Source organism: Nipponia nippon, unplaced genomic scaffold (assembly GCF_047370975.1).
Source record: "Nipponia nippon isolate SJK-2023a ecotype South Korea unplaced genomic scaffold, ASM4737097v1 scaffold_14, whole genome shotgun sequence".
NCBI classification, from domain to species: Eukaryota; Metazoa; Chordata; class Aves; order Pelecaniformes; family Threskiornithidae; genus Nipponia; species Nipponia nippon.
In genome coordinates, this window is record NW_028262330.1 from 5374289 (window position 1) to 5401368 (window position 27080).

The following is a 27080-nucleotide window of genomic DNA, read 5'->3' on the forward strand; positions in this document are numbered from 1 at the left end:
AAGGTAACTTTACTCTGACAATTTATTGGCTGTAAATGCCACTGGAGTGCCCAAATCACCCAGGATCGATTTTATCCATCAGGTATTTTGTGGCTTTGGAGTGTGATTCGGCATGCTGGAACCCAGCAGCCCAGGTAACTGCTTTATGGCATTCTTCTAATTTGACTGGGGAGAGGAGAAGCTAAAGACAGGGCTAAAGGGAGCTCAGCATTCAGCCTCACCAGCTGTTTCTCCATATCCTCATCCCGGGGTGAGCTGATGAAGATCGTGTTCTGCATCAATCCTACAAAGCACCAGAAAGTATCCGACTCATCTAGGACCTCTGCCAGGAGTGGGGCAACCAGGTCGGACATCCCCTGGGAGTATCCAATTGTTGGGTTAAATACTGCATAGTTCAGCAAGATCCTCCTGGAGAAGAGATGCAAACGGAGAGGTGAGACACGGAGAGGGCACATCACAGCTGAGCGCAGTGCCCTTTCCCTTCTACCCCAACTCCCACCGTACAGGCTGAGTCAGGCAAAGTGCAGAAGAGCAACAGATCACTCCTGCCATCTAAAAGATTAACTTGCAATTGCACCTGGAAACTTGTGAACTTTGGAGCACCTGTACAGCATGTTGCATCCCACAGAATCGCTTTCCCTAAAAGAACTACATCTAGAAGCAAAACAAAGATAGATACACTAACACTATACCTAACCAGAACTCTCATTTTTTAGGATTACAACACTTTGCATCAATCCAGAGAGGCTCCTGGATGGACAAGAACTCTGAACAGCACACAGCAGCCTAAGACAATGGATTTGAACAGAACTCCTTAGGCTCCTGTTTTCCAACTGCACTGGGAGCGGTGCAGTAGGAACAAGCAACACAGTTCATCTCAGGTACAAAAACACACGACCCTACTCTAAGGTGCTTTAACACATACAGATAAACCCTGCTGCAAACATCAGTCTGGTGAAATAAACTCCAGGAGAAGGTTTTGCATACACAGACACCAAAATATAGAAAGAAAAAGAGAATTTAAAAAGACTAAGAGGATAAAAATTAAGGGCCCAGGGGAAAGGAGAGATGATGCCTACACATCCATGAGGCTCCAAGCCATACTGTTAGATGAAATCCAACTGTTTTGTAGGCACACAGTTACAAGTCACACACCCATGATGCAGACTCTGGTGTGCTTGTCCTCCACCCCGTCAGGAAAACCACAGACCCAAGCAACTGCCCACAACCCTGCTGCAGCACCCGTGACCCTCCCATAGCCACAGAACGCTCACACCTCTTCTGTGCCGATGTGTGCAGGGAAGCTAGGTGATGGGAGCAGGGTTATTGTATCAAGAAGTAAATGGCCAAAGCAGCAGTGAAAGCACTGTGGAAGAAGTCCTTGGGTTTGCATCACTTGGTATCTGTCACCGTATGCACGGTGCTCTTCAGCATTCCCAAGGCAGCGACCTGGGAAGCCTGGGCTAGGGGGGCTTACCGAATTTTCTATACATTCAGCAGGACACGTTTGGGACACTAGAATCAGACGCTTCACCTCATAGTTTCCACATTTGGGTTATCCTCCCCTCGAAAGAACTGGTTGCTGCGGTCAGTCCTCACGACGTCTTTATCTACCGTGAACTGTACTTTACGCCAAAAATCCTTCTGTTCATCTGGAGTCATCGAAAGCCTGAAAATTGAGCAGCAACAGGAGTGTGTTGCCAAGAGAGGAGTATGATTGCCACCAGGCACAAAAAGCCTCATTTCAGCTTTAGTTTTCAGAGAAAAACTATTCCTGTACAGAGTTGTCTCATCACCTGAAAAACAGACAGGCAGGTCTGTTCAGAACAGGAGATTTTCTGTCCAAACGGATTACTAGAAGGAGCCTCCTGGGTTATAAATGGGATACGATGTGTTTTCTGCGATAAACTCCACTTCAGAAGCAGTTGGACTCTGCTCTCCACTGCTCCTTGTGGGCGGCACACCAGAACCCACCACTCTGTTTTGATTGTCTCCTAATTAATACTACTACTGTCCCTCTCCGGCTTAAATGTACCCACATCTAGTTTACAACATACAGTTCTTGCAGTAATAACTTCCTTGGATTAGATATCCCTTCTTCTTCCCTATTTTTACAACCAGATATATTTATAAAGAAATATAAGGTCCCATTTTCACCTTCAGTGTTCTAAACCAAGCATGCTAAGCTTGCAGTCTTGCCTGTGAGGTGAGCTTCCCTGCGTGGTACTGACGAGCCCGTTTCAAGACCCCAAGTAAGACAATATTTGAGCTATATGGTATTAGCTCCAGAGCCTCAAGAAGTCAGCTGTGCCTCTTGATACACCACCTTTACCATCCCTCTCGCTTCTCTACTCCAATCAGCTTCTCCTGAAGCGAAGGAGGCAGAGACTCCGTACATCGCCAGCGGTATTACTGCAACGTCAGGCCTCAGGAGATATGAGCAGCAGAGGATGAAGCTGGTCTGTTACCTTTTTTCCTGGATCTCAAAGTACTCTTTCCTCTTCTGCAGTCTCAGTGCCTCCCTCTCTTCAGAGGTGGACTCGTAGCTGTAGTAGTGCAGCAGAAAGGGCCACACCTCCCCACGGATGGAAATATCAATCCCACCAAAGAAAATGGCCTGGAAGAAGGAGCAAAAGTTATGACTGGTACAGTTTTAACATTCCCAAAAACAGCAACAAGAAACTGCCCGCTACTATGCTTTGGTGGCTTTGCAGTTCTTTCCTGACAAGTGAAGCCTTGATTCAAGCTCCTGCAATTTGCACATGTTTAGAGGGAAAGTGCTGGCCTTCTATTCCCAGACAAGACACAAATCGGGCTCATTTCAATGTCAATAACCCCCCCTGGAGAGGCTCTATGATTAACGTGTCGTTCTCATGTCACGGCTTAATCCCCAATCTTGGAGACACTGCATTTCACTGCAAACTTCTCTCTCAGGACCTGGACCCAGTGGTTCCCCACAAGCCCTGCATTATTTCATACAGTAATCTCAATTTTTCTTTCTTTGATTTATTCACACTGCATTTTGCAAACACGTCTAGCACTGGACACTTTGGTTTACTAATTCCAACCGGCAGCAGAAGCCGGACAGCTCGCCCTCCTCGGTCAGAGGGATGCTCTACCATCCTGCCTGTAGCAGACTCATCTGCAGTCCCAGCAAGACCTCCAGCCAAGCACTATACTCCAATCTTTATACTCTCAAATGCCCAGTCCTTGTCCCCAGCATGAAAGCAAACTCTTGCAGCTTCCACCTGGGGACTCGCACTGTGCGGCAGGAGAGAAAGGATCAAAACCGCAGCAGCCAGCCCTCTCACCTTCTGCAGCTTGTACTCCTCTTCCACCTGTCCGGATTCATTCAGGTGATGGAGCCAGGCAGACACATCAAGGCGCTTGTACGTGTTCTCCTCCGGGTGGGTTTCCGAGGAGGGCAGCTTTGGACGGCGGATAGAGAACTGCATACAGGTTTTCTCATCAGTAAGCTGCTGAACAGGGGAAAACAAAACAAGAAACTGGAGGTAGGAGCCAGAGATAGCAGCAGAGTATGAAACCCAGCAGTTTTCAGAGCAGGAAAACCTTTTTGCATGGTTCGTGTAGGATTAAGCACTAAAGCGCTGCACTTGGGGAAGTTGGTTTTTTTTTAAATTCCAACCATTACAATAGCAAGAGTGATTAGAATAATTAAAAATCTGAGTACCACAAAACAGCTTCGACTTAAAAAAAAAAAATTGTTTCCATTCCTCCCCCAATCTTATCCCTGACCTGAAACTGAATTAATGCTGCTTACAGCAAAACTTCACCCTGCCAGGAATGCCTGCAATAAATTACATATGATTGGCCATATACAAAGGGATTGCTGTTAGGCAAGCAGGGAACTGCACTGCCAGGCTCTCTAAGGGCACTCATGATCCCAGTGCAAGACTGCAGCTGACATTTAATTTAAAAATCAAAGGTTGTTCAATGCAAAAAGTGAGCCCATGCGACCATAATAAGAAAAGCAGCAGGGGGCTCTGTGGGAAGGATGGAAATTTAAAAATCACTGTTTCTAATAAGCACATACAGTATCTTAAACAGATAATTAAAGAGCTCTTATCACATTTGTATGTAGATTGAACAAAATATGGCAAGATGCCTTGTCAAAACATTTTCCAATGCAGTGTGCTACGCTTCACAAAATGGATGAAAGACTCTGACAGAATTTCAGACCTACCACTGCAGATTTCCCGGCCACCTTACATGCCTAAAGCATAGTGCTGACCTGTCGGGTCTAGCAAAATACCTAGGCGAGTCTTCTGGATTCTCTTCCCCCATATTCCACAGGCAGAACAGGAATGATGGGGATAAGCAAGTGCAACAGAGACCTCGCGTCCGACTCACAACTGCATCCTAAACAACATCCAACATGTTGTAGCTTTCTGCCTGACTTGGTGACATGAACTCGTAGCTTCATTTCTCCAACACAATCCCCCGGCTAAAAACCTAAGTGTCAAACATCTGCTGGAAAACCCCTCTTTGCCCCACGAGCCTTGCTCAGGTACCTGGTCCTTGAGATGGGTCTCTGTGCAGTACTTCCATTGCTGAAACACCTCGGACAGTTTATCCAGGCCACCATGGTGAAAATGGAAGATCTTGTACTGGCTCTCCCTGCTCGCAACAACCAGTTGTCCACAGGTGCATGCCTCATCGCTGTGGGATAAAACAACGGGGGAGAACAACCTGCATTTATTGCCCAGGATAACGAGGGGCCCAGCAGGAAGGGGGAACATCAGACGAGAGAGAGTGGAAAGCAAATTACAAAGAAGTGTAGCATCAAGTTGGCCCTTAAAACAGGGCGCAGAAGTAATTTTACAGCTCTGGGACTCGATGATCCTTATGAGCCCCTTCCAACTTGAGATATTCTATGATTCTACGACATGGCCATAGTGACTATTTTCCCCAAGAAGCTCCGCTCATGCCTGGTAATGGCACTCTTTTACCCTTCCACCATGTGAAGGAATTAAGTTTTGTCTTCCCTGGAGAACAAAACCCCGAGAAGTCTGCCCCAGCAACTAAGGCAGTGTACTAAGGCAGTACACAAAGTCAGCTCCTAGCGATGAGCTGACTTGGTCGCACACAGCATTGTCTAAAGAAGCAGGGAGTGAGAGCAAAAAGAGAGAGTAAAAATGTTTTTAATAATTTTTGTAATAATTTGAAAGATAACTGAAGAGGCTAAGAGCAGCAAGACCCTAGAGGAGCCCCGGTGAAGGGCAGGCAAGGGAGAAGGTACCATAGATAGACATTTTCCACACCTCCAGGTTATTTTAAACATTTTTGGTAAGATAGCTAAGAGCAACCTTTACCTTGCTAGCGAAAAAAATCCTTTAACTGTAATTCAGAGGCTCTCCTGGGGAAGGCTGACACTTGCTTTCCTGGAGACAACCGTTAGAGAAAGACTTCCAAGGAGGACTGCAGAAACCATCTGTCTCCAGAGCCCGGTGCGCACCGATCCAGAGCACACACAAATATCACACACAATAATACGTTACCTAAAGAAGAGGCGAAGGGATCTCATTTGTCCCAGGTCCACTCTAAAGACGCCACAGACCTGCTCTAGGGCAAACACTTTCTGCTGTTCGTCCCATCTGGTGCTCTGCATTTGCCCATTATTCTCCTGGAACTGGGCACTGGTGTCGAGGCTGGAGGCAGAGCTGGTGGAGCAGGTCATGCGATTGTCACACGTGTCCCTGCAGACAAGAGCGTGGGGGAAGAAAGCCCCGCAAGACATCAGGCAAAGACGACTGCAGTTACGTGCAATAACCACAAATGCTCCAAGTTAAATATCCTTTGACAGAGCTCTGAAATTGGAATTCAGTGCAGGTCTAAGGAGTCAATAACTGACAGCCCACATAGGAGATTAAATTATTTTTATTTAAATTAATTCCCTACCATCCCAAAAAACGATCCTATTTTTGGTGTGTTCCTGAATTCCACGCAGAACCGGGGAGAGCGAAAACCATTCCTCAGACCACTGGCTTTCGAGCAGGCAAAATTAAGAAGCCCAGAGTGGGAACAGCCCAGACTGCTCCGAGGAACGGCCCGTCCCCTGCTCCCTCATCACAGCACAAAGACCAGTTTGGGGATCCCGCCAGTCCAGCAGGCACTTGCCGGCCCTCCAGCCCACACCGCAGAGCCCTAAGCTGCAGGACCTCTTCAAACCACCGTGCCTCTGGGATCGATGACCCCTTGGGATGGAAAACGTTGGGCCATTGAAAAAACATGACTGCAGAAGCGGAGCGCCTTCAGACGGCAGCATTGACTAGGGATCTCATCTGGCAAATTCCCTCAGTGACCAGTAAGATCCAAAGATATTTCCCCTGAACTCGAGTTTCTCATTACGCCTTTGCAAGTGGACCTGACAAGCCTGGATTCATGTTTATAAACTTCAGACAAATGGTTTCCGCTTGCAAACTTGAAACTTTGGAGAGTTAAGGGGCGGGAAATTACACACGAGCTCTTTAACCCACCACAAAGTAGAGAAAGTGAACCCAACTGTTTTCCAGTATGCTAGGAGCTCACTGCTCCCCAGATATTTATCTTTAAGAGTAAACTGAGTTTAGATTAAAAAAACCCACATGCCCGCCACCAGCCCTGATCCCAAAAGAAAAATATCACTACTTTGAGAATTAAGTGAATCTGAAACTGTGACCCCTTGATTCTTAAAAAGGCCAATACATGTGAACAATCTCAGCGCAAGCTCTGAATGGGTTCCGCTGTGAAATCAGGGTTTGCAAAACAAGGCAAGTAGCAGGTATAAAGACAGCCCCCTGCAATGCCACTTTATGCAATGTTTTCTAATCCGCTTATCTAACAATGTAGGCACTGAACGCTGAAAATCACACACTCAGCATGCATCTGCAGCACACCACATCAGTATGCTTTCCAAGCCTGGCTACAGTGCCTCTTCCACAGGGACGAGCCCTATTTGCAGCATCTACCCATGGTTCAGGTCATTGCATTCCAATGGACAGGTCTCCGGACATCCCAGTTAGTTGTGGGTTAAATTTTTAACCAAGCCCCTGCGAGCCCCCCAGTTCAAATGTATGACTCAAAACCTTAGCGCCCACACGCATGGGAAATAAATCCCTGAGCCCCCTTCTCTAGTTCTGCAGCATTATGCAGATGAGATGAAGTCTGTTTTACTTTCAGCTAAAAGAGCGGCTTCGCTACTCTGTTCGTGAAGTTCTGCTGCTCCATTTTTCTGAAAGAAAGCATCAAAGCAAAACTTACATTCAAGCCATTTGGAGGTTGAGGTCTTAGAACTGACACGGCAATATCGCCATGTGAGCAGGGATCACAGGACATATCCAAACTCACTCAGAGAGGAACGACAGCAGTTTGTCTAGGGTAGACACTGGGATGATACTTCCAGTCTCACAAGCGCAGCTATACACCATCACCTGCACCTTGGGAATTTTTTCCATGAAAATTGTACTGGCCTTGGTGAAAAATCAAGCGTTACTTTCTGATAAAGCTGCAAAATATAACAACGCTTTCCTACAACATTCAGTATCTCTTGTTAACGCAGAAGTAATAGGAGTCCTGGTACCAGACACTTGTGCTGGACTGCTTCCTATAAGCAGCTGGTATTTATGGAGCAACACTTCGTAACAGCCACAGCTGGTTACACAGGATTTTCCTGGAAGAGATGACTCAAACTAGCTCAAAGACTAAGCAGAGGCAACCAATTTTCTAAAACTCTTGCAAAGATGAACTGGTCAGTACGACAAAGAGCTGGAAGACGCGTTGGCTGTGAGGATCATCGTCCCTGCGGTTCCCTCGTCACAGAGGCCGACGTGCCGTTCTTCAAGAACACGATGATGCTCAAACGACCAGCGGCAGAGAGACGACTGCCAAGAAACAACACTTACCAGTAGGGCTGGGCAGGGTCGCTTTCATCCCGGGGAATTGTGTAGCTCCTCAGTACAGAATGCTATTGCCAACTGCAGTTACTTGCTACGTAACCAAAATCTGCTTCAGATACACAAGTAGCTACCCGAAAACTCAGACGCTGGAGAGCCCAGTCACAAAGGTGCTGGCAATGTTATATTTTCTAGAAATGCTTCTTCAAGACAAGTGTTTACCGTTCACATTTAGCCACTAGTTACAAGCTTGTACATGCATCCAACATACACAGAAGCAATCCGAAGCAACGCGTGTAAGTGGATTTACCCTTTCTGGACAGGAAAAGGCCAGTGAGTGTAAGCACAGTGCCTCAGAGCGTCCAGCCCAGGGAAACGCCGATGTTTTCACTGATGTAGAAGATGAAATCTGAGAGAGACATCTGTGCACCCCATGCCCTTTGGAGAGGTCGATAAACACGTACATTCATACGTAGTACAGATGCAGAGAGAGTACCACCTCATACACTGGTGCATACTTAGTCACTGTGGAAATTAAGAAAAAACTCTCACTGTGTTTAAAATTACTTTTTCCTGTATATATTGATGGAAAAAAATTGAAATTATTCTAATCTGTTGGACTACTTTTAAAAATATTTTTAATATTGATATCATCCTGTACTAAAGTAACAACAGGTAGTATTATCAGTGCTCATTTCATGGATTTTGGGGAGTCCTCTAACTAGGCACACAAGATACACAGATGCAAGGGAAGAATTCTCCAATTTATTATTTGTCAGACTATTATACCTGTTAGATGACGGATTTATATCACAGTACCCTGCAAAAGCAGGGAGCTGAAGCACTGCAAGGCAAATAGCTGGAGGAACATTCCAGAGAGACTTCAGGTTGTGGGATCCAGGAGAAACAGAGCACCAGCTAATATACAGCACTGCTCAGCAAAACAAGAGGGCACGTGCAATGGTCCACGGGAATAAAAGGGACAGGGGAAAAAAAAATGAGGAGTAGCAAAACCTGAGGCAGGAAACCCACGGACACATTCATGATTCCACGTAAGCCTTTTCCCCTTACTGAAGTCCCATTACTCTTTTGTCTCAAAATACATCTCATTCTTGCTGGTGAGCAAGACCAGGTGGTGATGCATTTTCTTCACTCAACAATCAACTCCAGCAGTCAACCGTATCTACATTCCTCGAGCTTTTGGAGCCCCTAAGAGAGCAAGGGCTTGCATAAGGCAGCCACCGACCTCCTCCCACCACACGGGAACTCTCTCGCACGTCCGATCCGCAGAGGTCAGCCACACTCGGCAAGTGAGACTTTTGACGTGCAGTAATGTAGTAATGGGACCTGACTTACTGTTCGGTCAAAGCATTTGTACACACCTACAGCATAAAGAGAGATAAAACCAATTATTATTTCTGTTATAGAGCCAGGGCAGAGACCTGCACCAATTACATGGGAAGACTATTTCAGCAACAAAGATCTAATAACTCATTTTACGACATCATGTGACAAATGTAATTATAAGAGGGAAAGGGGCTGAAGATTATAGCCATGATGTGGCAGTTACCTAAGCTGTCAGCGTGCACCACCCGGTTCCCAGAGAGCCTCCTGCAAGAGGCAAACCCTCCTCGGTTGGCTCTCCATCACCATTGTACCAAAGCATGCCTTCGCTAATAACAGCCTTCTTTGCAGCCCGAGCTATTCCTGCACGCTGGCTTGTGAAGCATCATTTACAGACAATAAGTATCATCATAATGTATGAGCATCCATGTAATGGGAATTACATGCCCTTTTTCCTCCCCAGGGGTTAGCATTTCTCTGTTTCTCCACTATTCCCCACAGGCACTGACCTTCTAGGTTCCTCTTCTTTCCAGCAAGGTGAAACAGCTCATGGCAGCATCAGCTGCCTAAAATGTCTAAGACAGATAGCTTCAAATAAATAATCCATCAATAAAAGTTCAAAGCTATCCTGAAACACCTAAAAATTTAGTGGAGAGACTGTACAAAGTGAGGTAATATCGGGCAGCTGGAACCCAAATCTATTGTTCTGATGAAAAAAAAATGTCCTTGACAATACACATATATAATGAGTTGTGAAACATGCTGCCTTCAGCGACATATAAAAGACGTGCAAAAGAAAACAGATTGGTAATTTGGGATCAAAAAAAAAAAATTGTCGAAATATTTCTGGTCGTTCCGAGTTGTGCTGCAGAGAAGGAGTGGAAGGACTGGAAGGACATCGCGGGATGGCACCAGCTTCCAGAGGAGCGTGGCCATGCAGAGCCAGACGCTGACAGTGAAACGCTGCAGTCGCACCGGCTACTCGCATCTGATCGGCACAGACGAGTAACTAGGTTAAGAATTGTGTTAAATTCACCCTTTGGCTGAAAATATTTGGAACTTGAAGTTCCTTTGCCTCAGAGAGCCCGAACAGAATCGATTTACACTGACCTCGGTGAACAGGGAAAAAGGTGTTAGATAGCCTGGATGAAAGCCTAACTGGAATTTCTGAAATTAAATGTCAAAACATCCTCATGTGGAAGCGTATCCATACGTCTGCAAACACGCGTGGAAACAAAACTAACAATTCTTCCTATTTGTTAGGGAAACCTGTGAACAACTGCCCAGGACGTTACAGTACAAAGTACACGAATGTCAACATGGACTTTCCAAAAGCTTGTTCCACAGGCTTTCCATTGATCTGTTTGCTTTCAAAACATAAATTTCCCCACGTTGAACTGCACTAAATGCTATTTAGTAGCTAATTAACTTTCTGTGCTGAAAACCTCCCGTAATTGCACTTCTTTCACCTTTTTTAGCCTGTGTCCTCCAGGGAACCCAAGCTGTCCTACGGCATTTGTTCTGCTCATTTCTATCTCACAGGCACAAGTTCCTTCCTGACACCCGACTGCCAATCACGGCCGCAGAGGTCACTGGAGACCAAATTAGGAGCACTCTGCCTCTGACAAACTTGCTTTGCTTAGCTTGCCGTAAAGGGAAAATAAAAGGTTATGAAAAATAATTCTATCCTTTCACGCTCGGCACCAGGAAGCAGATTCAACAGCGCTTCTAAAAGTCAGCGTATTATTGTTAGTCACTCTTTGTGTTGTTGATGCTATTAACGATATTCAAAGAACAAGCTGTTTACATCTCGAAAGCGTTGGAATCCCTCCCTCCCCCTGTACAGGAAAAGAGCAGAAGAAGGTTTGTGGTTACCAGCCATCTACACATCGGCCACCTCACCGGCACACGCTGCCGGGAGGGCAGCAACTTCTACGTTCACCGTCTGACCTTGGGCTGTAACAGCAAGTTCATGATCAGGGACGGGGCTCTGAATTAACATCAGCTCTGCGAACACAAGCTTGACAAATAAAACATTTTAACACAACGCAACGAGGGACTCCAGGAAAGGCGATTATGCAGCTTTGCTTTCTGATAGGCGTAATTGGTTTGTCCTTGAGAAATAAAGATCAAAACAATCTGTTATGCTTTACGGGGCTATCGCAATCTGCTTTTACAGCACCCTGCCTGCCTTCCCAGAGCACACACGACCGCCCAGCACAGGTAGAGCACGCAGCGTCCACCTCTGCTGCCGGTTCATCGTCCCAAACCTTCCCGGACAAAAGGCAACCTGTGCGGCAGAGCGGCCGGCGCCCCGGGATGACCCACCTCTGCAGCGGCGCTGGGTGCTGCCTGCCTGCCCCGCTGCGCCGCCGAGGGCGGCAGCTGAGCGAGAAGCCTCACTACACTGGGGGCTTTGTTGCTCCTAATTCATTCCTCCAAGTCCTCGTGGCCTGAAGGGAAGCCGAGCGATTTTAGCCAGCGAGAGGGGGCATTAGAAAAACAGCCCCGCTTACCTCCAAAGAGTTCCCCCCCAACTGCTGTAAATTAAACCAAAAGGAAAACAAAATAAACTGAGAATTCTTGAGTTAATTATTTTGAATGTAGATGGGAAGGGGAAAAAAAAAAAATCAGAAGTTTGTAGTGAACTAATGTGTGTTTTAATCTCTTTTACCCAATCAATGCCTGGAATGTGATGCACATATACCTTCAGTTAAAACACAAGCAATCTGTTTTTCACAGATGAGACTTCCAGGCAGGTGTAGGCTACTTAGGTAAAACCCAAGCAAGGTTTTTCTCTGTGACTTCTTGTTGCAGTGAGGCAGCGGGGACAGAATTAGCAGTTTGATGCTTATGAATAAAATACACATAGCTCCCGAGAAGCCAAACACAACAAATCATTTAGAGCCGCGCGTATGCTGCTCAACGATGCAAATGTTACCTTCATTTCAAGGAAGGAAAATATTCCAAAAGCTGAATGGCAGATTTTTACAATCCATATAGAGAAGGGGCACCTCATGCCTAGGCTTTAGCTCATTAATAAATCAATCGAAATGCAACACTTAAAAAAAAAAAATTCCTTAGATGGAAAAAGTGATTTGTCAGCAAAGCCCGAAAAAGAATGTTTGCTTTTCAGCCTATTCCAGACTGGAAAAGGGGACCTTTCTTACCAGTGTTTATTTTATATTTAAAATCAATGGATTAGTTTGCTTTTTTTCTTTCAGTCCTATCCATGCAAAAATAAAATTCTACACTAATTATGCTAATTACAATCAAGCCTTCAAAACCCCGGTCCCTTGAAAGCCCCGAAGATTACCTTTGTTCTTATATTCTTGGCTCTAAGCAATGAATTGGGAATTTCAGGGGGACTTTTTACTGACAGACAAAGTTAACCAACTCCCCGGACTCTGCACTGCTGCTGACCCAGTATGAGCAGAGCCAACACCACCCAGAGAGAATTTCACTGTTTCCACAATACAATGCGGATTTCCCGAGGGAAGAGCTTTCTTCAAGTAGCAGAAAAGGGAGAGGAAAAAGGAGAGCTGGCTAAAAGCATGTTTCAGAGTTATTGTAAATGCTAAATGCTGTTATAATTGTGAGGACCGTGCCAAGAAGACAGAGGCTATGCAGATTTATTTGCATATACTGTTGTACTTTTAGAGGGGACGTGCTCTTTATTTTGATCCAGTTAACGCAATTCTTCCCTCACAAAGCTATGGATACCTGCCAGCACCATTTATCTCCGCTTTCAACTAGGATTTCTGGGCGTTACGATCGTATAAATAAGTAACAGAAGAAATGCAAGAATATCCTGGGAAAAGGCGCTTTATTGCAATGCCTCCCGGAGAAAAGAGCCACTGCTGTGCTCTGCTCCTGCAGCCGGGCCGGTGTAAGGCTGCCTTCCACCCAAACCCACTGCCCACTCGGGACGAGGAGCCCTGCGCTCCCGCGGAAAGTCTCGGTGCCTCCAGGACGCTGTAATTTTCTGTAAATGATTCCGTTTCATTGCAATGACACAAGCGAGGAGCGCTGGTGCGGAGCCACCGCCCCTCAGGCTGGCTGCACGGCGGGGCGGCGCGGCCGGACCCGCACCCTCGGGCAAAGCGCTCCCCGAGGCGCCTCTCCTGAGGTAGAAGAGGGGCGGGAAGGAGCCGAGCCCTCGGCTCCGCCAGCCGAGAGGAGAACGGCTGCTCGGCCGAGGGGCGGGCGGGCAGCGGGGCCGGGGGTGCCGAGCCGGGGCCGAGGCCGAGGCGGGGCGGCCCCGCCGGGCGGGAAAGAGCGGCCGCCGGGACCGGGGAGCGCCCGGCCGCGCCGCTGGGCAGAGCCCGCCCCCTGGCGGCCGCGCCGCGCCCACCGCCCGGCCCCGCGCCCACGGCCACGGCCCCGGCCCCGCTCCCCCCGCGGCCCCTTTCCGTGGGCGCTGCCAGAGCGGGGCCGCCTCCGAAGCGGGAGTTTAGAGCATCCCCGTCCTCGGAAGCAAACCCAAACAACGCCTGGCGCCCCAGAAACCGGGTGGGGGGGGCAAAGCGGCTCCTCTCTGGTCCTCCATCGCTCCTGCCTGCCTGGCCGTGGGATCTCTTCGGCATCACCCGCTCTCGCCACGGACTATTCCTCCCCTGAAATCCCAAATAAATAGCTTCACGATCCCGCTAGCTGCAATTCCTGATCTCGAGTTAGCTGTCACTATTTTCTTCCACAGATATCTGGCAGCGAACCAACGGAGGGAAAAAACAAACCTGCTATAATTAATGTTCTTGCTGTTCAAATATTTATATAAAGCAAGATAGAGCCGTATGCCTCCGCAATCTCTTGGATCTGTCCGACCTTCTCAGCTTTGCAGCCGGTAACAACTTTAATTGATTACACAGCATTGCTGACAGCAAACGGCTGAGGCCAGCTCCTCTTCCCAGCACCGGGCTCCGTGCAGACCACCTGAAAGCACTGCCTTAGATGAAGTTTACACCTACCCCACGGCTCAGAGAGAAGGGAAAAAGGACTGTCCTTCTGACGGAAGAAGGATTTGGGGGTATTTTTTTCCTGGGCACGGGTTTGGGTACAAACGGATTCAGGTGCTTCGGTGTCTCACATCATAAATCGCACTAGTTCAGGCAAGGTCCTGGGGAATTGGAGCCTGAGCCAGAAGCAGCGAGGCACCCCACGCACTCATCCCCAAGGCTGAAATCATAAAAAGTAAGATAGTATGACATCAGATGCTGCAAGAAGTTACAGGACATTTGGAAGTCTGTGACCAATTCCCCTGGTTCTAAGAATATAATCACTTCTGTTACAACAGCGATGAATTCCCAACCTCTTGATGACTCCAGAGCTCCTGCCAGTTCACGCTAATTTCAGCTCATTTCCCCTATAATTTTGCCTCCTGTTTATTCTGCCGAGGTCTGAACAGCACTAAGCCTTTCAGGTGAGCTGCCAAAACAACATGATGCAACACCGTACGCTCTGTTACCGCCCGCTCCTGCAGCTGCTGCCACCCTCCGTAACGCTGCGCCTCCGCTCCCTCCCGAGAAGGTAATTTACTGATTAGCTCCCTGGGAAGAGGCTTAACAACAGGATGTGCAACACATCTGTAAAAATTGCATCAACTGCGACGCCAAAGGAGTTTTTCCTTGTGTTGTGTGCTTTGCCTAGACCGTCTGTAATAGTTCTGTTATGTGAATTCATGTCCGCTGAAGAACATGAGAACTGTACCATTGTTTAGCTCCGTTATGAAAACGTTTCATTATTTTTATTACTGGTTGCTAAAATTGTCACCTTCTTATGAAAGACGTTTCCTTCTTGCATTGATATCCGTGACCGCATTGGTCACATCGCTTCTGCTTGTCCTTTAAAGCACGCGCTGTGGAAGCACGAGCTGGCGTCTATTCCATCACTGGCGGGACCGTTCGCAGAGCTCCAGCCTCTGGCCAGATGTTGCCCCAAGCTCCACTCATACAATCCCACCACCGAGGCTTCTCCGTCCAAATTCTGACTGTATCAACCAACATCCCAACCTGAAGTTAGTGAAGGAATCGGTGCCAGCATTTATAAAAATGCTGAAGAGGACAAATACGGTGCTCGTCAGGTAACAGCAACTGCAGTTCATTACCAAAACGAAAAGCCTTTAGCAGCCCTGCGGCCCATTGCTAGGGAAAACTCCTGTTCACCAGGGATCACTCCGGCACGGCACAAAAAAACCCCCAACAACCCCACTCACAGAGCACTAAGTACTTCTGCAACCGATTGGTATAGATCTCATGTCACGGTCAGTTAAAATAACTTCAGAAGCATTGGTCGAAAGACATTATATAGGTGTCAGATGCTATTTGGTCACCAGGATGTAACAAAAGGCTTTTAGTTTCACTTTACGGATGGGGAAAACGGAAGCTGAGTAATTTAGCAGGGCGGCAACAAGCCAAAGCTGGGTATAGAGTACAGTTGTCCTGAATCAGTGCCTTTCAGACCACAAGGCAAATGTTTCCTGACAGACAGCAAACAACGGTGACAGGGGAGAAAAGGAACAGAATGGAACGATTTTATTTCCAGTATCCCTCCTTTCTTACAGAAATGCAGTCAATGACAAAGCCACTGTCAGTAGAGGCATTTCCCACATTAGCTACCTCCCTGCAGGAACCACGAACTATGAGCAGAAAGGGGCCCCCCAAAGTTAACAAGGACACAAAACCCAAGAGAGCAAAGCCACCTTTCCACGAGAGACGAGTGCACTATGCAGAAGAAGTGCCAGGCTCATCTAAAAAGAGAAGCAAGAACGTGTATGCTGGTGACGGGACACTCCCATAGCTCCTAGCCTGAGGAATTGTGTAAATGGGAGGAAAGCATCGATCTCTGCATGGGATCCCTGGCAGCCTGTCAAACTGAGAAGCAAAGAGGAAAAAAAACAAAACAAAACAAAAAAACAATGGATACATTTTTATTTCCTTATGTTCTACAAGGCGAGTTGTTGACTTAAAATGACTGACTCATTGTGCAACTCAACCGCTTCCAAGCCTACCTCCCTTCTTCTTCCCTGTCCCTGTCCTGCATGCACCAGGATGTGTTTGTTGGCTCTCTTCTACCCAGGCGGCCAGGCCACCTTCTCAGAGGATGCTCCAAGAGGCATACGGGACCTGTGGCTCCTGGTCATACGGATATTTTGGCAAGCAGCTTGCTGAGCCAGGTAAGTGGCTCACCCTGATCTTACCTGATCCAAGTCTACATCTACGGCCTAATTCTGCCACAATGTCACATTTTTCCATTTCTGATGATACCTAATTGCACAGAAAGAAAGATGGCTGGACTGAAACACCCATGCAATGCATTGCTTCAGCTTCTGAAACAATCATGGGGAAAAGCAGAGTTGTCTTTACAACAGCTCCCCAATGCAGAGGGAAATAACCAGAAACATTCGTTCCTCTTTGCAGGGAGGAGGTGGTGACCGGGGGGTAGGGAGGGAAAAAGAGTTGAAACAATCTGCCAGCAGCACAAACTTTGTTCGCACTCCAATTCTGGCTCAGATGGGAAGCAGCCAGCAGGGGGAAAAAAAAAAAAAAAAAAAAAAAAACCACACACAACCAAAAAAACCCGCTTGAGAAACAAGGAAGCTGTTCTCATGCTTGTAGTGACTTCTGAAACAGCATCCCCCATCCCCCAAAACGCTGGGATGAACGCGGGGAATAAGAGAACGCTTTTGGACAGGATTTTTGCAAAGTATTCTATGCAAAATCTCTGACTCAGTTTGTAAGATCCTGCAGATATCATGCAAGGGGGCCCTACGGGGAAGAACAAATTGGCATAAAAAATGGACACACTGGACAAAAGCCTTTCAAGTCTGAAGTCCCAAACAATGAAAGGTCTGTTTTATTCATCTGCTGCAAATTATGAGTGCCACATATACTGGTCGAGGCTTCCAGACTGGTGCCAGAGGAGTTAAAAAAAAAAAAAAAAAAAAAAGAAAAAAGAAATGCCTACTAGGACCATGAGCAGTGTTTGCAAAGCCAGCCTCTGCTTGCTGGAGCTGTCAGGACTCCAGCAGCACGCGAGGAAAGCCGGCAGAGGGCTCGCCCGAGCCAGGCTGCGAAACAGGGAAATGCTGCATGAACTCACAGGCAAGGTAGCGGAGATCCAATAAACTCTATTTCCTTCCTTCCCTGACACTATTAGCAGCTCAGAGCGTAACTGTTGCAAAACAGTTAAACCACAACGCTCCCTGCCCACTTGCCGTGCCTCCGAGCACCGCGCCGGCACCCTTCTGCACCAGCTCCTCTGCCGGCACACGCTGTTGGGTGCAAAAGCTCTCCGAGATTGCTGCACACCTCGGACAGCATGTGGCCTCACGGCCCAGGCCAAGGACTGAGATTTCCCCAGGGTGAGTTCATTCTCCTGCTTTTCAGTAGTTCGGACATTATTCTGAACATATCCATCGCGACCCCTGCTTCTAACCACTAAAGCGGGGATAATGATCCCTTCCTCAAGGATGGTGGTGGAATTGTATGAGTGGAGCTTGGGGCAACATCTGGCCAGAGGCTGGAGCTCTACGAACAGTCCCACAGGTCACGGAATAGACGCCAGCTCGTGCTTCCACAGCACTTGCTTTAAAGGACAAGCAGAAGCGACGTGACCAATGCGGTCACGGATATCAATGCAAGAAGGAAATGTCTTTCATAAGAAGGTGATAATTTTAGCAGATGAATTGGGCCACAGCAGAGGCCACAGCTTCCACACACACACACTGAAAGAGAAGAATGTTTTTCCTTTAAGAATCTTACTGTTGGAACTCAGAAATGTTCACAGAAGCATTTTAATTATACTTTATTTATCAAAAAAATGCTTAAAAAAACCCCCAAGCCCCGAAAACTTCACTTTTTTCAGAGTGATAGAGACAGGTCAAACACACAGATTGCCAGTGCTGCTTCAAGCAAAAAAAAAAAAAAAAGTTTACACACCTTAAACAAACAGAGGCTTTGGTTGCAGTGGATTTGGGGATTTTCTGGTTTTTAACTCAAGGTCAAGAAATTTCTAAACCAACACAACGTTCTCCAAAAGTGTATGCAACTAAAGCTGCGACCCCAAGCAGCAGCCCAGTGCTAGAACACAATCTGAACGGGACAAAAAGCCTAGGAACCAAAAAATACAGTTATTAGGAGTGATATTTAATCATGTAAAGGCCTCTCTGTAAAATTTTTTCAAGGTGTGTTTCATGATGTTTATGTAGTTTCCAAAGCCGCCTACATTCCTATTAACAGTTGTCAAAAAAGACTGTCAGGCATCATATTTAGAGAAGGACACTGTCAAACTGACGTTGTTCAGCACAATTTGGAAACCAAAGGCCCCTCCTGGGCACCTCGCAGCTCCTTTACAACACCCTTCTACATCCAGAGGAGAGCTGCGGTGGGATGGTGGGATGGGACGGGACGGGACAGCCGTGCTGGCCAGGCCAAGGCGCTGCTCAAACCGCTGCCCACCCAGCTGCTGCAGAGCTCAAGCCCAGAAAACCCCGTGGGCTCGCAGTTAATTAGAAGCATGCTGCTAGGACACATATCAAATGCAAAGCTGATACAAAGTCTGAGATCACCGCACTGAAGTGCTTTAAAATATCCAGAGAGAGTTGAATCAATCAGCATACTTCCTTCATAAACCTGGTCCTTACTGGCATTCTCTGGGCTTGAGATTAGCCCATAAAATAAAGAGGCAAAATCTCTTCAAATGTCAAGTCGTAACGTAGTCTGTACATTGCTGACAGGCACAAATGAGAACTTGTTTTTCCTAATTTCAGGCATGGTTTCAAAGTTCAGCTATATCCTTAAAATCAGGCCCACGGTGCTTCACAAATGCAGCACACCCATCCTCCCCAAGATGGAAATGAGTGATACACCACACAGACCAGAGAGCCAGAAACATTGCATATCATTACAGTAAGTGATGTAGGTATCCTACCGTTCATTATTCCTTCGCCAAGGTGCCCTCTTTCCCCTACGTAGAGTTTACTGCACATGCCATTGAGAAGCGCTGATATTTAGATATACCAGCGTTGACTAAAATATCCAGGTTAGACAGGTAAAAATTAATATTTATATGTCTTAAGTGGGACCACGTTCCGAACACCAGCAAAACAAGCTCATACATGCAGACTTCATGTCAACAGGGTGCCTTGCACCCATGGCTCAGAGGAAGTCAGGCAGACACTTTGATGTGGCTCTGCACAAGAAGGAACTAGCACATCTCCTCAGCAGAGCCAATTAGACCAACAAAGGACCTTTTTAATTTAGTAATGCTGCTTCCAGGGCTCAAGATAGTTCACCTGAAAGACTGTACATATACAGCCCTGAATGTTCAGGGCCAGGGTTCACCGAGCAGAAGCAGGACTGGCTGGCAAACCATTTCCTGTGAATTACACAGGTGTCTGAAGCAAGACAGGATATTCAGCTCAATGCCACTGTGATGCTTCTCAGTTTCCTTCAGCATCTCAAAGCTCAGCAACCAGCACTCCAGCTATTCACCCAGAAACTAGAGAAAAGGATGCACTCACCTGCTTTCATTATCCAGAAACACAGAACTACTGCTTTTCCCGAGGGCTTCACTAATGGGAGAGAGGCAGAAGGGGGAAGAGAAGGCATCAGAATCAGAGTCAAAAGTACTGTCCCTGCTCACGTCATCGACAGACAGCTCCAAAGAGCCCTCGTCCTCCCCTGGCTCTGGTCTGCAGTCCAGACCTTCCTCCGTCCCCTCCACCGACAGCTCCGACCTGTTCTGCTCCTCCTGAGAACTGATTGTCGATAGGATTCCTGAGTCACTGCGGGCAGGCTGGGGGGGCCGGTGGGTGCCGTCTGCCGCAGGGCAGCACTGGGAGAGCTTCTCCCCGTCCGAAGAGGGGGAGCTGATGTAAGCCACATCTTTCACAAGCTGTGACACAGTCAAGATGTCTTCTCCTTTCAGGATCACTGCCCCTCTCTGCTCGGTGGGGGAAGCCTGCCGGACAATGCCGAAACCCTGAGTGTGGCGGCCGCGTTTGCGGGGAGCTTTACGGACAGGGGAACTCTCAGGAGTGACATAGCGCAGGGCTTCTTCATCCTGCCTCTGAATGCGGGAGTTTGGCACCCAGGCAAGGATAAGCGTGGTCCCGAGTAGCTCATCTTTCTCCATGTACAAGCACAAATAGCCTTCGAGAGAGTAAAGGAGCAATCAGTTACGACACAGCTTTATGCTTCGGAAACTGCATAAGCCTGAAATTTGCCCATCCCCATCTCCCCTCGCTTCATCACCATTACACACAGACAAAACAAACCCTTCCATTTACCAGGAGAGAGTTCTGCCAAGTGAATTGTGGAGTGCTCAACATTATTCAGTATTTACAAATAATTTCAAGTCTGCATATGGCTTTTGAATAGTCTAAATTCCCTCCGGCCTAAGTGGACATAGAAATGACATGCAATTACTTCAACTTCCTGGACGGATTACTAATCAAGAGTAAATGCTGAAATATGTTGCCACATGCAAAACTTCTACTGTTTGTTAGTTAAACAATTTCAAGTGCCAGCTAAACATTTCTTTCTCAAGAAGATTTACCTCAGTGTAGCTAAAGGGCTACAATTTTCATGGGAAGCCAATAGGAAAAAAAAGAGTCACGCATGCAAAGAAGGAAGCATGGGTCAATGTTCACAGAATAATCAGTTCTGTGAAGCTAAGCCAGTAGCCACAGCTCTCTGATGAAAACATGAAAGAGTGCAGTAACAGATGAGAATAAAGGCACAGGGCAGTATTTATCTTAATTTACTCCACTGCATGCAGCCACAAGCAGGTTTTCTTTTTTTTCTCTTTACCAATGGTTGTCGAGGCCACTCTAGCAATGACAGTTACAAGATGATACTTGGCTTTCCTGAACAAGACGCATATTTGAAAGAGCAACAGAAGTTACTGTCCTCAAATGACAACAGCCCATCTTCTGGCAATACAAAAGGACTCACTAAAACAGGTAAATCCATGCTAGACCAGAAGAGAAAGGAGAAATATCATCAATTTTCCTGCTAAAAGAAGAGCTGATGGATCACCTTGTGGATGGCTTTCCTTAGTCTTCCATAAGACTGCCTTGCCCTGTCCCCCACTGGCACCTCTTCATTCTTTAGAGCCCAAAATGTAGAATTTGAAACAAACACACACCCCAGGAGAGAAAAAAGAGTGAGTGAGCAGTGTCTGCAACACCCTATCACCTGGATGATGCTCCCCGATGCCTTGTAGCAGCTCAGGTGGATGGACGCAGACATTGTTCTTAGAGTAGATAATCTCCCCATCAAGTATGGAAGATGAACTGCTGCCACCACCAGGATTCAAGGTCAGGAGGTCTGAAGCTTTTGAAGAGGCACGTCGGAGGAGTCGCCCCAGAGACATCGCCAAGGAAATGTTTCCATTATCTGTCAGCTTTAATCAGGAGCCAAGTTCAGAGGATCTGCCAAGAAGGAGGAAAGAACAGTGTTAGAATAAAACATAACAATAGCACAGCACATGCCTACCGCTGTCTGAGAAGGAACAGGTCTCCCATCAACTGCTGCATCAATTCTACAACTCAAGCAAGAGCCTCCAAATGCTCTGGATCCGTAACATCACCTCTACGTTTTAAAGATGCTGAAGTACAGAATCCTGGGATGTTTTTCTCTGCAACGAAGAAATATGAAGGCAGCAAAAAACCCACATTCTAATAGTTACTGTGGGGAGGAAAGAGAAAAGTAACGCTTGTCACTGAAAATTGCCCATTAAGGGAATAGCTCAGCGATGCAGAGCTGCTCGATGTGTCACTGTCCTGGGGATGTCAAAGAGAGTCAGAGTAGACCCTGGAGGATTTCTTCAGCACAGAAAAACTGCTGAGACCATGACATTGAACAAGGGGCTGCTGCTGCATCCACAGTAACCACCGATCTCCAGAAAAACATGAATCAAAACAAGCTCATCTTGTGCTTACCAATTTTTGCATAATCCTGCTGTGCATTTGAGGTTTTTGGGTTGGGGTTTTGTTTTGTTTTTTGAGCAGTGATGGTTAAATAGAGCTTTTTCAGAGATAAGTGGCAAGAGACCCATGTTCAACAGAGCGGACAGACTCCAATAGCAGCGTATGGCACGCCAACTCAAGGCAAACATTTCATCTATCAATAGGTAACTTTAGCTAACTGTGGAGTATGATCCCCAACTAATCACCAAGTAAGCTTTGTACTCAAATGAGACGTGCTCCTCATCGGAGCTGTTGATGAGGAGCTCTACAGCGAATCCAGAGGGGTCACCCAAGCTATAAACTGCCTAGCAAACAGATCAGGAAGAAGAAACAGCAGGCAGGTCTTGCACGAAGCAATCCCACAGATAGCCCAACACAATTCAACACAGAGCAGGCTCTACCTGCTGCTGCAGACCATCAGAGGCACGGCAGTTTTGTTCTGCTGAAAAGTACACGAGGAGAGGAAACATCTGCTTTTGTTCCTTTGTATTTACACGGCCTTACTTGCTTGTGAACAGGCCGGTCCGACCTAGCATACACCACACATCGCCACGGTGCCAGGTCCAGGGGCAGCGCCTGGAGAGATCGGCTCAGAGCGTTCCTTGTGACAAGTCCCACACCACGGTCCACAGAGCGCGCAACAGGGGTAGCCAGAAATAAAAAGAAAAGCAGAAAGGCCCTGACTTGTACTATTGGGGCACTGTGTGCAGGGAACATTTAGGGGCCTAAAGCAAGCATCATCAAACATTGACTAGCTCCGATTTCTTTAAACAGGGTTTTAACGGTATCTCCAGACAAACAAGGAAGCGAGAAGGCAGAGAGGGCAAACACAAACCAACACTTCCCAAAGAGCAGAGTGAAAGCTGCAGGGAAGGAAAATAGCTGTCCTGATTCTGACAGATTTGTACATACAGAAGATTGCAAATGAGAGGGCCAAGCAGTTGACAGAGCCTTCATTAAAGGACAAACTATTTGTTTAACTGGCAATCGCTAGATTTGTCAGCTTGAATCACAGCATAAGCAGTTTCTGCATTTCAGGCTTTGCTGGAACTTGATGGAGAAGCCTCAACCTTGCTATGTACTTGCCCAGCAAGTGTTTAGGATAAAAGAATTACTTTGCAAGTCCTTTGCACCCATGTCTCCTTCTAGCACCAAACACAACACGTATGTTCACATCTCAGCCCAGAAAACCAAACACCAATGGAGCCATATGCTTGTTCTTGTCCGGATTGCCAAAAAACACAGTACTGTGTCAGGCTCTGGGTTATATCTTGGAGAAAGTAATTTGCCTCAACCATATTTAAAGAGCAAGTCACCTTTCCTCTCATTGCACCCTGCAAGAACACAGACAGTAAACTCTGCTGCAATTCCTCCTTCCCACCACCAAGTTACAACACAGCATTTCATCACAGCCTTGAGAGAGTCCAAAGCAGTGATGTGGAGCAACCTGTACGGCATCAGAGGCCCTCAGCTTCTGGCAGATCTGAAGAGGGTCATCTGTTACCACCACGTTTTGTGGGCAGCACAGACTGCTCAGCTGTGCCCCGTTGCTGTCAAGACTGAAAGCAGCCTAGATATCCATGCCTTTAGCTCTGTCAGCTATTTCATCAGGAATCTAAAAGCGCAACACCTGCACATGCAAGGGAGGAAGGTGGTATCAGGCGGCTGCGGCTGTTGGCCAGGGAATGCTCCCTCAGAAAACAGGAGCAAGCTTCTCCTACTAAGGACAGCAGATGGAGATGCACGTGTGAAGCACAAGCTTGTGTGATGTCCTACTGCAGCTCCCCAGGGGCTCTCAGGAACGCAGGCAGAGGTGCAGAACTCCTCTGCCAACAGAGGCAACATTTAATTAGCTTTTACTTAGCAGAGAAAGAACAAAGCAACAGGTAAAAGATCAAAAGCTGCTCCCTGGAAAGCAGGAGGAATTTAAAGGGAAATATCACTTTGATCCTGCAGAACACCTGTTGCTTCAGCACTGCCTTGATGTGCAGGTGGACGGCATTGCAGGTACGCGCACGCGTACGCAGGCTGGGAAGAGGGAACAAAAAAAGGACAGGAGGTGAAGAATATGATGTCCTGCCAGCATAGAAAATTAGTCTGTTGCGTTTGTCTTGCAGAAGAGCTATGCATCAGAAATCAGAGACCATTACAATGCTGCAAACTAACAGCCAAATATACTGGGATACATAAATATCATCAGCAAGACTCAAATTAATCCTTTCACCATTGCCACAGGCTAGGGAATTCTGTGTAGCTTTGGTTGCAGCATTAAAGAAAAACAGATACAAGTCACTGGACAGTTTCAGGGAGAGTGACAAGAGTGATCTGGGGCACAGAAAGAGATTGCCAAGGGAAGATTAAAGAAAGGGAAATGTATTAAAAGTCTTCATACATGTGAATTGTCACTGCCAAAAAAAAAGGAAGAGCTGTCTATGGAGGACAGGAGAAGTAGTAGGGCAATTGAACTGTGGCAAGGAATATCTAGTTTAGTCATTCTAACAGCAGGTGTACCAGAATAGGGCAACCTGAAGAGGCCGTTTCCATTACTGGGGGGTTTCCAAAGACAGGCCACAGAGACACATAGGCAGTCGGTCCCAGCTAGGGCCAGGTGATGGACTGGACCTCTGAAGGTCATCTACTCTACTCATACAACCCTAAAAGTCTCTGAAACACAGCTTGTGAACGTGCCTCTCCTTCCCAGAAGCCAGGAGTTCATACCACACAAACCAGCAGGTAACAAGAAGACCCAATCTGCAGGGTTTGCTCTATTCTGAGCCCTCTTCTGTGTGGGACAATGTCTGCACACACGGTCCACGGGGCCTGGGGCGTGAGGAGAAGCAGGTATTGCTGCTGCCTCTTGCATGAGCTCGGGTAGACAGGCGAGAACTGTCCTACAGCTAAGTCAGCATTAAATTAGCACCATTCAAAAGATGTATTTTTCATGTTAATTTTCTATTTATCCCCTGATCTGAAGGGATTCTTTTCAACGTGGCAGAGACAACCCAGCTCTCCAGAAGCTGCAGCACTGAATTAGCTGATCAGCTCTTGCTGAGTGCCAATATTTATTAAGCACACATACATTTTCTTCTCCCACACATCAACTGTCGCCACTAAAAATCTTTGCTACAGCTACCGAGTCTGTTCGCACAGCCCCTGGCTGCTCTCCCAGTCAATGCCAGCACTTCTCAGCTACATGAGATCTCACAAACGTGCTGGGGAGCCAACTCCTGAAATCACCCCAGGAGCCTCTTCACAAGAGCCTGGCCAGTTCCAGCCAGCAGCATCTCAAATAACACCGGCTGCTCGCCTCTCTTAGAAATGCCCTTCCCCTTCTTGCAAACCGACCAACAACGAAATCCTGTTTGGCTTGGCAGATCGCACCCTCACCTTGGCAGACGCTGCTGGACCAAATGTTGCTGCCTCCGGTTGCACAAGATTCCTGTATTCTGGCGAAGGAGGGCAATGCAGGGCTCCTGCACAAGCTGACACAGGCTCCAGCACGTTATTCCCGGTCTGTGCAGCAGACGCCGACACCAGAGCGGTTCATGAGCACACAAGGCAACAAGGCTTCTCTCACAAATAAATTTAGCCCATAGAGGCATATGACAGCCTGTGCTTTGGGGTCTGCTGGAGCCAAAAAGTCACACTGCTGAGCACTTTGTGCCTGGCAGTAGGTCTTGCAGCTCCAAGGGCAAATTTGCTGTGCAAGAGTTTAACAGCCTTACAAGCAAAATAAGCCAAGCTACAGGGCTCTTGAAGCGAAACACGAGACCTACGGCATGTCTGGGCACAGAGGAGAAACAAGAGCTGTCAAACACCGGCACCAGATTTAAGCATGAAATGCCTTAAGTAAGGAAAACGCAACAGGCTTTTTTTCTTTTTTTACCCTCAAGAACTTAAATTTGATTTTATGTATTTAAGGAGCACAGAGTCACTGCACCGGGGAGATCTCAAACGCTGCAGAAGTTCCTGCCTCTTCCTCTCCCTGGGAAAAGCAAATGCAGGGTTTGCATCTCTGGTAGCTCAAGCACAGGTTACAGCACGCTGGAAGGCAGAGCGACTGGAGACGGAGTACAGGAGCCCGGGAGTCTGGACTCGCAGCTTCTTTCCAGTCCTCTTCTGGATTTTCTGTGGAACTCTCAGCTAGTCACTCACTTGATCCATACTTCTCTATGTATACGTGAGAGCCTTTCTAATGACCTTCCCTTTGTATTGCAATACCTCTACATTAGGGGGGAGAAATAAAAAAAAAAAGCTTTCAAAACTACCAGCTATTAGCTGGAGCTATTTAAGATGACCTAGCCAAATCAAGGAAAAAGGTTTACCATAGGGAACCAGTCTGAAGTCATCCCATTTCATGGGGAGAATTATGTAGGTCACCAAAAAGTCTTTCATTCCTGACCGCTGGTGCAGCAGTGGCACACAGAGTAAAGGAAAAGTAACAGCAGTCACCAGCGAAGGCTGAAATCCTGACACTCGCACAACTCCAATTCCAGTCACTTCAGTGGAACAGATTTCGCTCAGACGCATCTCAGCAGAGAAGGTAAAAAAGGGACAGCAGACTAAATACTGCAAGTTTGTGACTCAGAGATAAAAAGGGAAATTAAATGCTATCATCAGAGCCTGCCTGCTGCTCCCTGCCACACCTGCTTAGGCATAAAAAAAGCAAACAAAAAGCTTACCAGCCCTCCAGCACTAAAAGTCAAACCACAACACACGGTTTAGTGCTGAGAAATTATTTGTGCCATATGTCCTTCCGTCCCAAGATTAAACATCATTTCATATTACTTCACTGCAGCGCTTGTGCAGTAGGTAACACTATTATGGCTTTTTATTTACAATGCCCAGTAGCTGTGGCCTGATAACGCTCACAG

At 47.1% G+C, this 27080-nt stretch overlaps 1 protein-coding gene across 3 annotated transcripts in view; it reads right to left on the reverse strand.

Annotated features, from left to right (window-relative positions):
• Positions 1–27080, reverse strand: part of TBC1D16 (TBC1 domain family member 16) — a 31666-nt gene that overhangs the window by 3171 nt on the left and 1415 nt on the right. Inside the window, exons 2-9 of one of the 3 annotated variants that reach the window (XM_087750554.1) lie at positions 21434–21669; positions 19756–20386; positions 5520–5717; positions 4533–4680; positions 3312–3479; positions 2469–2617; positions 1535–1669; positions 222–408 (exon numbers count right to left, since the gene is read on the reverse strand). In XM_087750554.1, coding sequence (XP_087606680.1) covers positions 222–408; positions 1535–1669; positions 2469–2617; positions 3312–3479; positions 4533–4680; positions 5520–5717; positions 19756–20386; positions 21434–21611 — 1794 coding nt within the window. In that variant the 5' untranslated portion in view covers positions 21612–21669. Of the gene's footprint in view, positions 1–221; positions 409–1534; positions 1670–2468; positions 2618–3311; positions 3480–4532; positions 4681–5519; positions 5772–19755; positions 20387–21433; positions 21670–27080 lie in introns of all 3 variants that reach the window. The other 2 variants (XM_087750553.1, XM_087750551.1) reach the window with 2 other exon arrangements.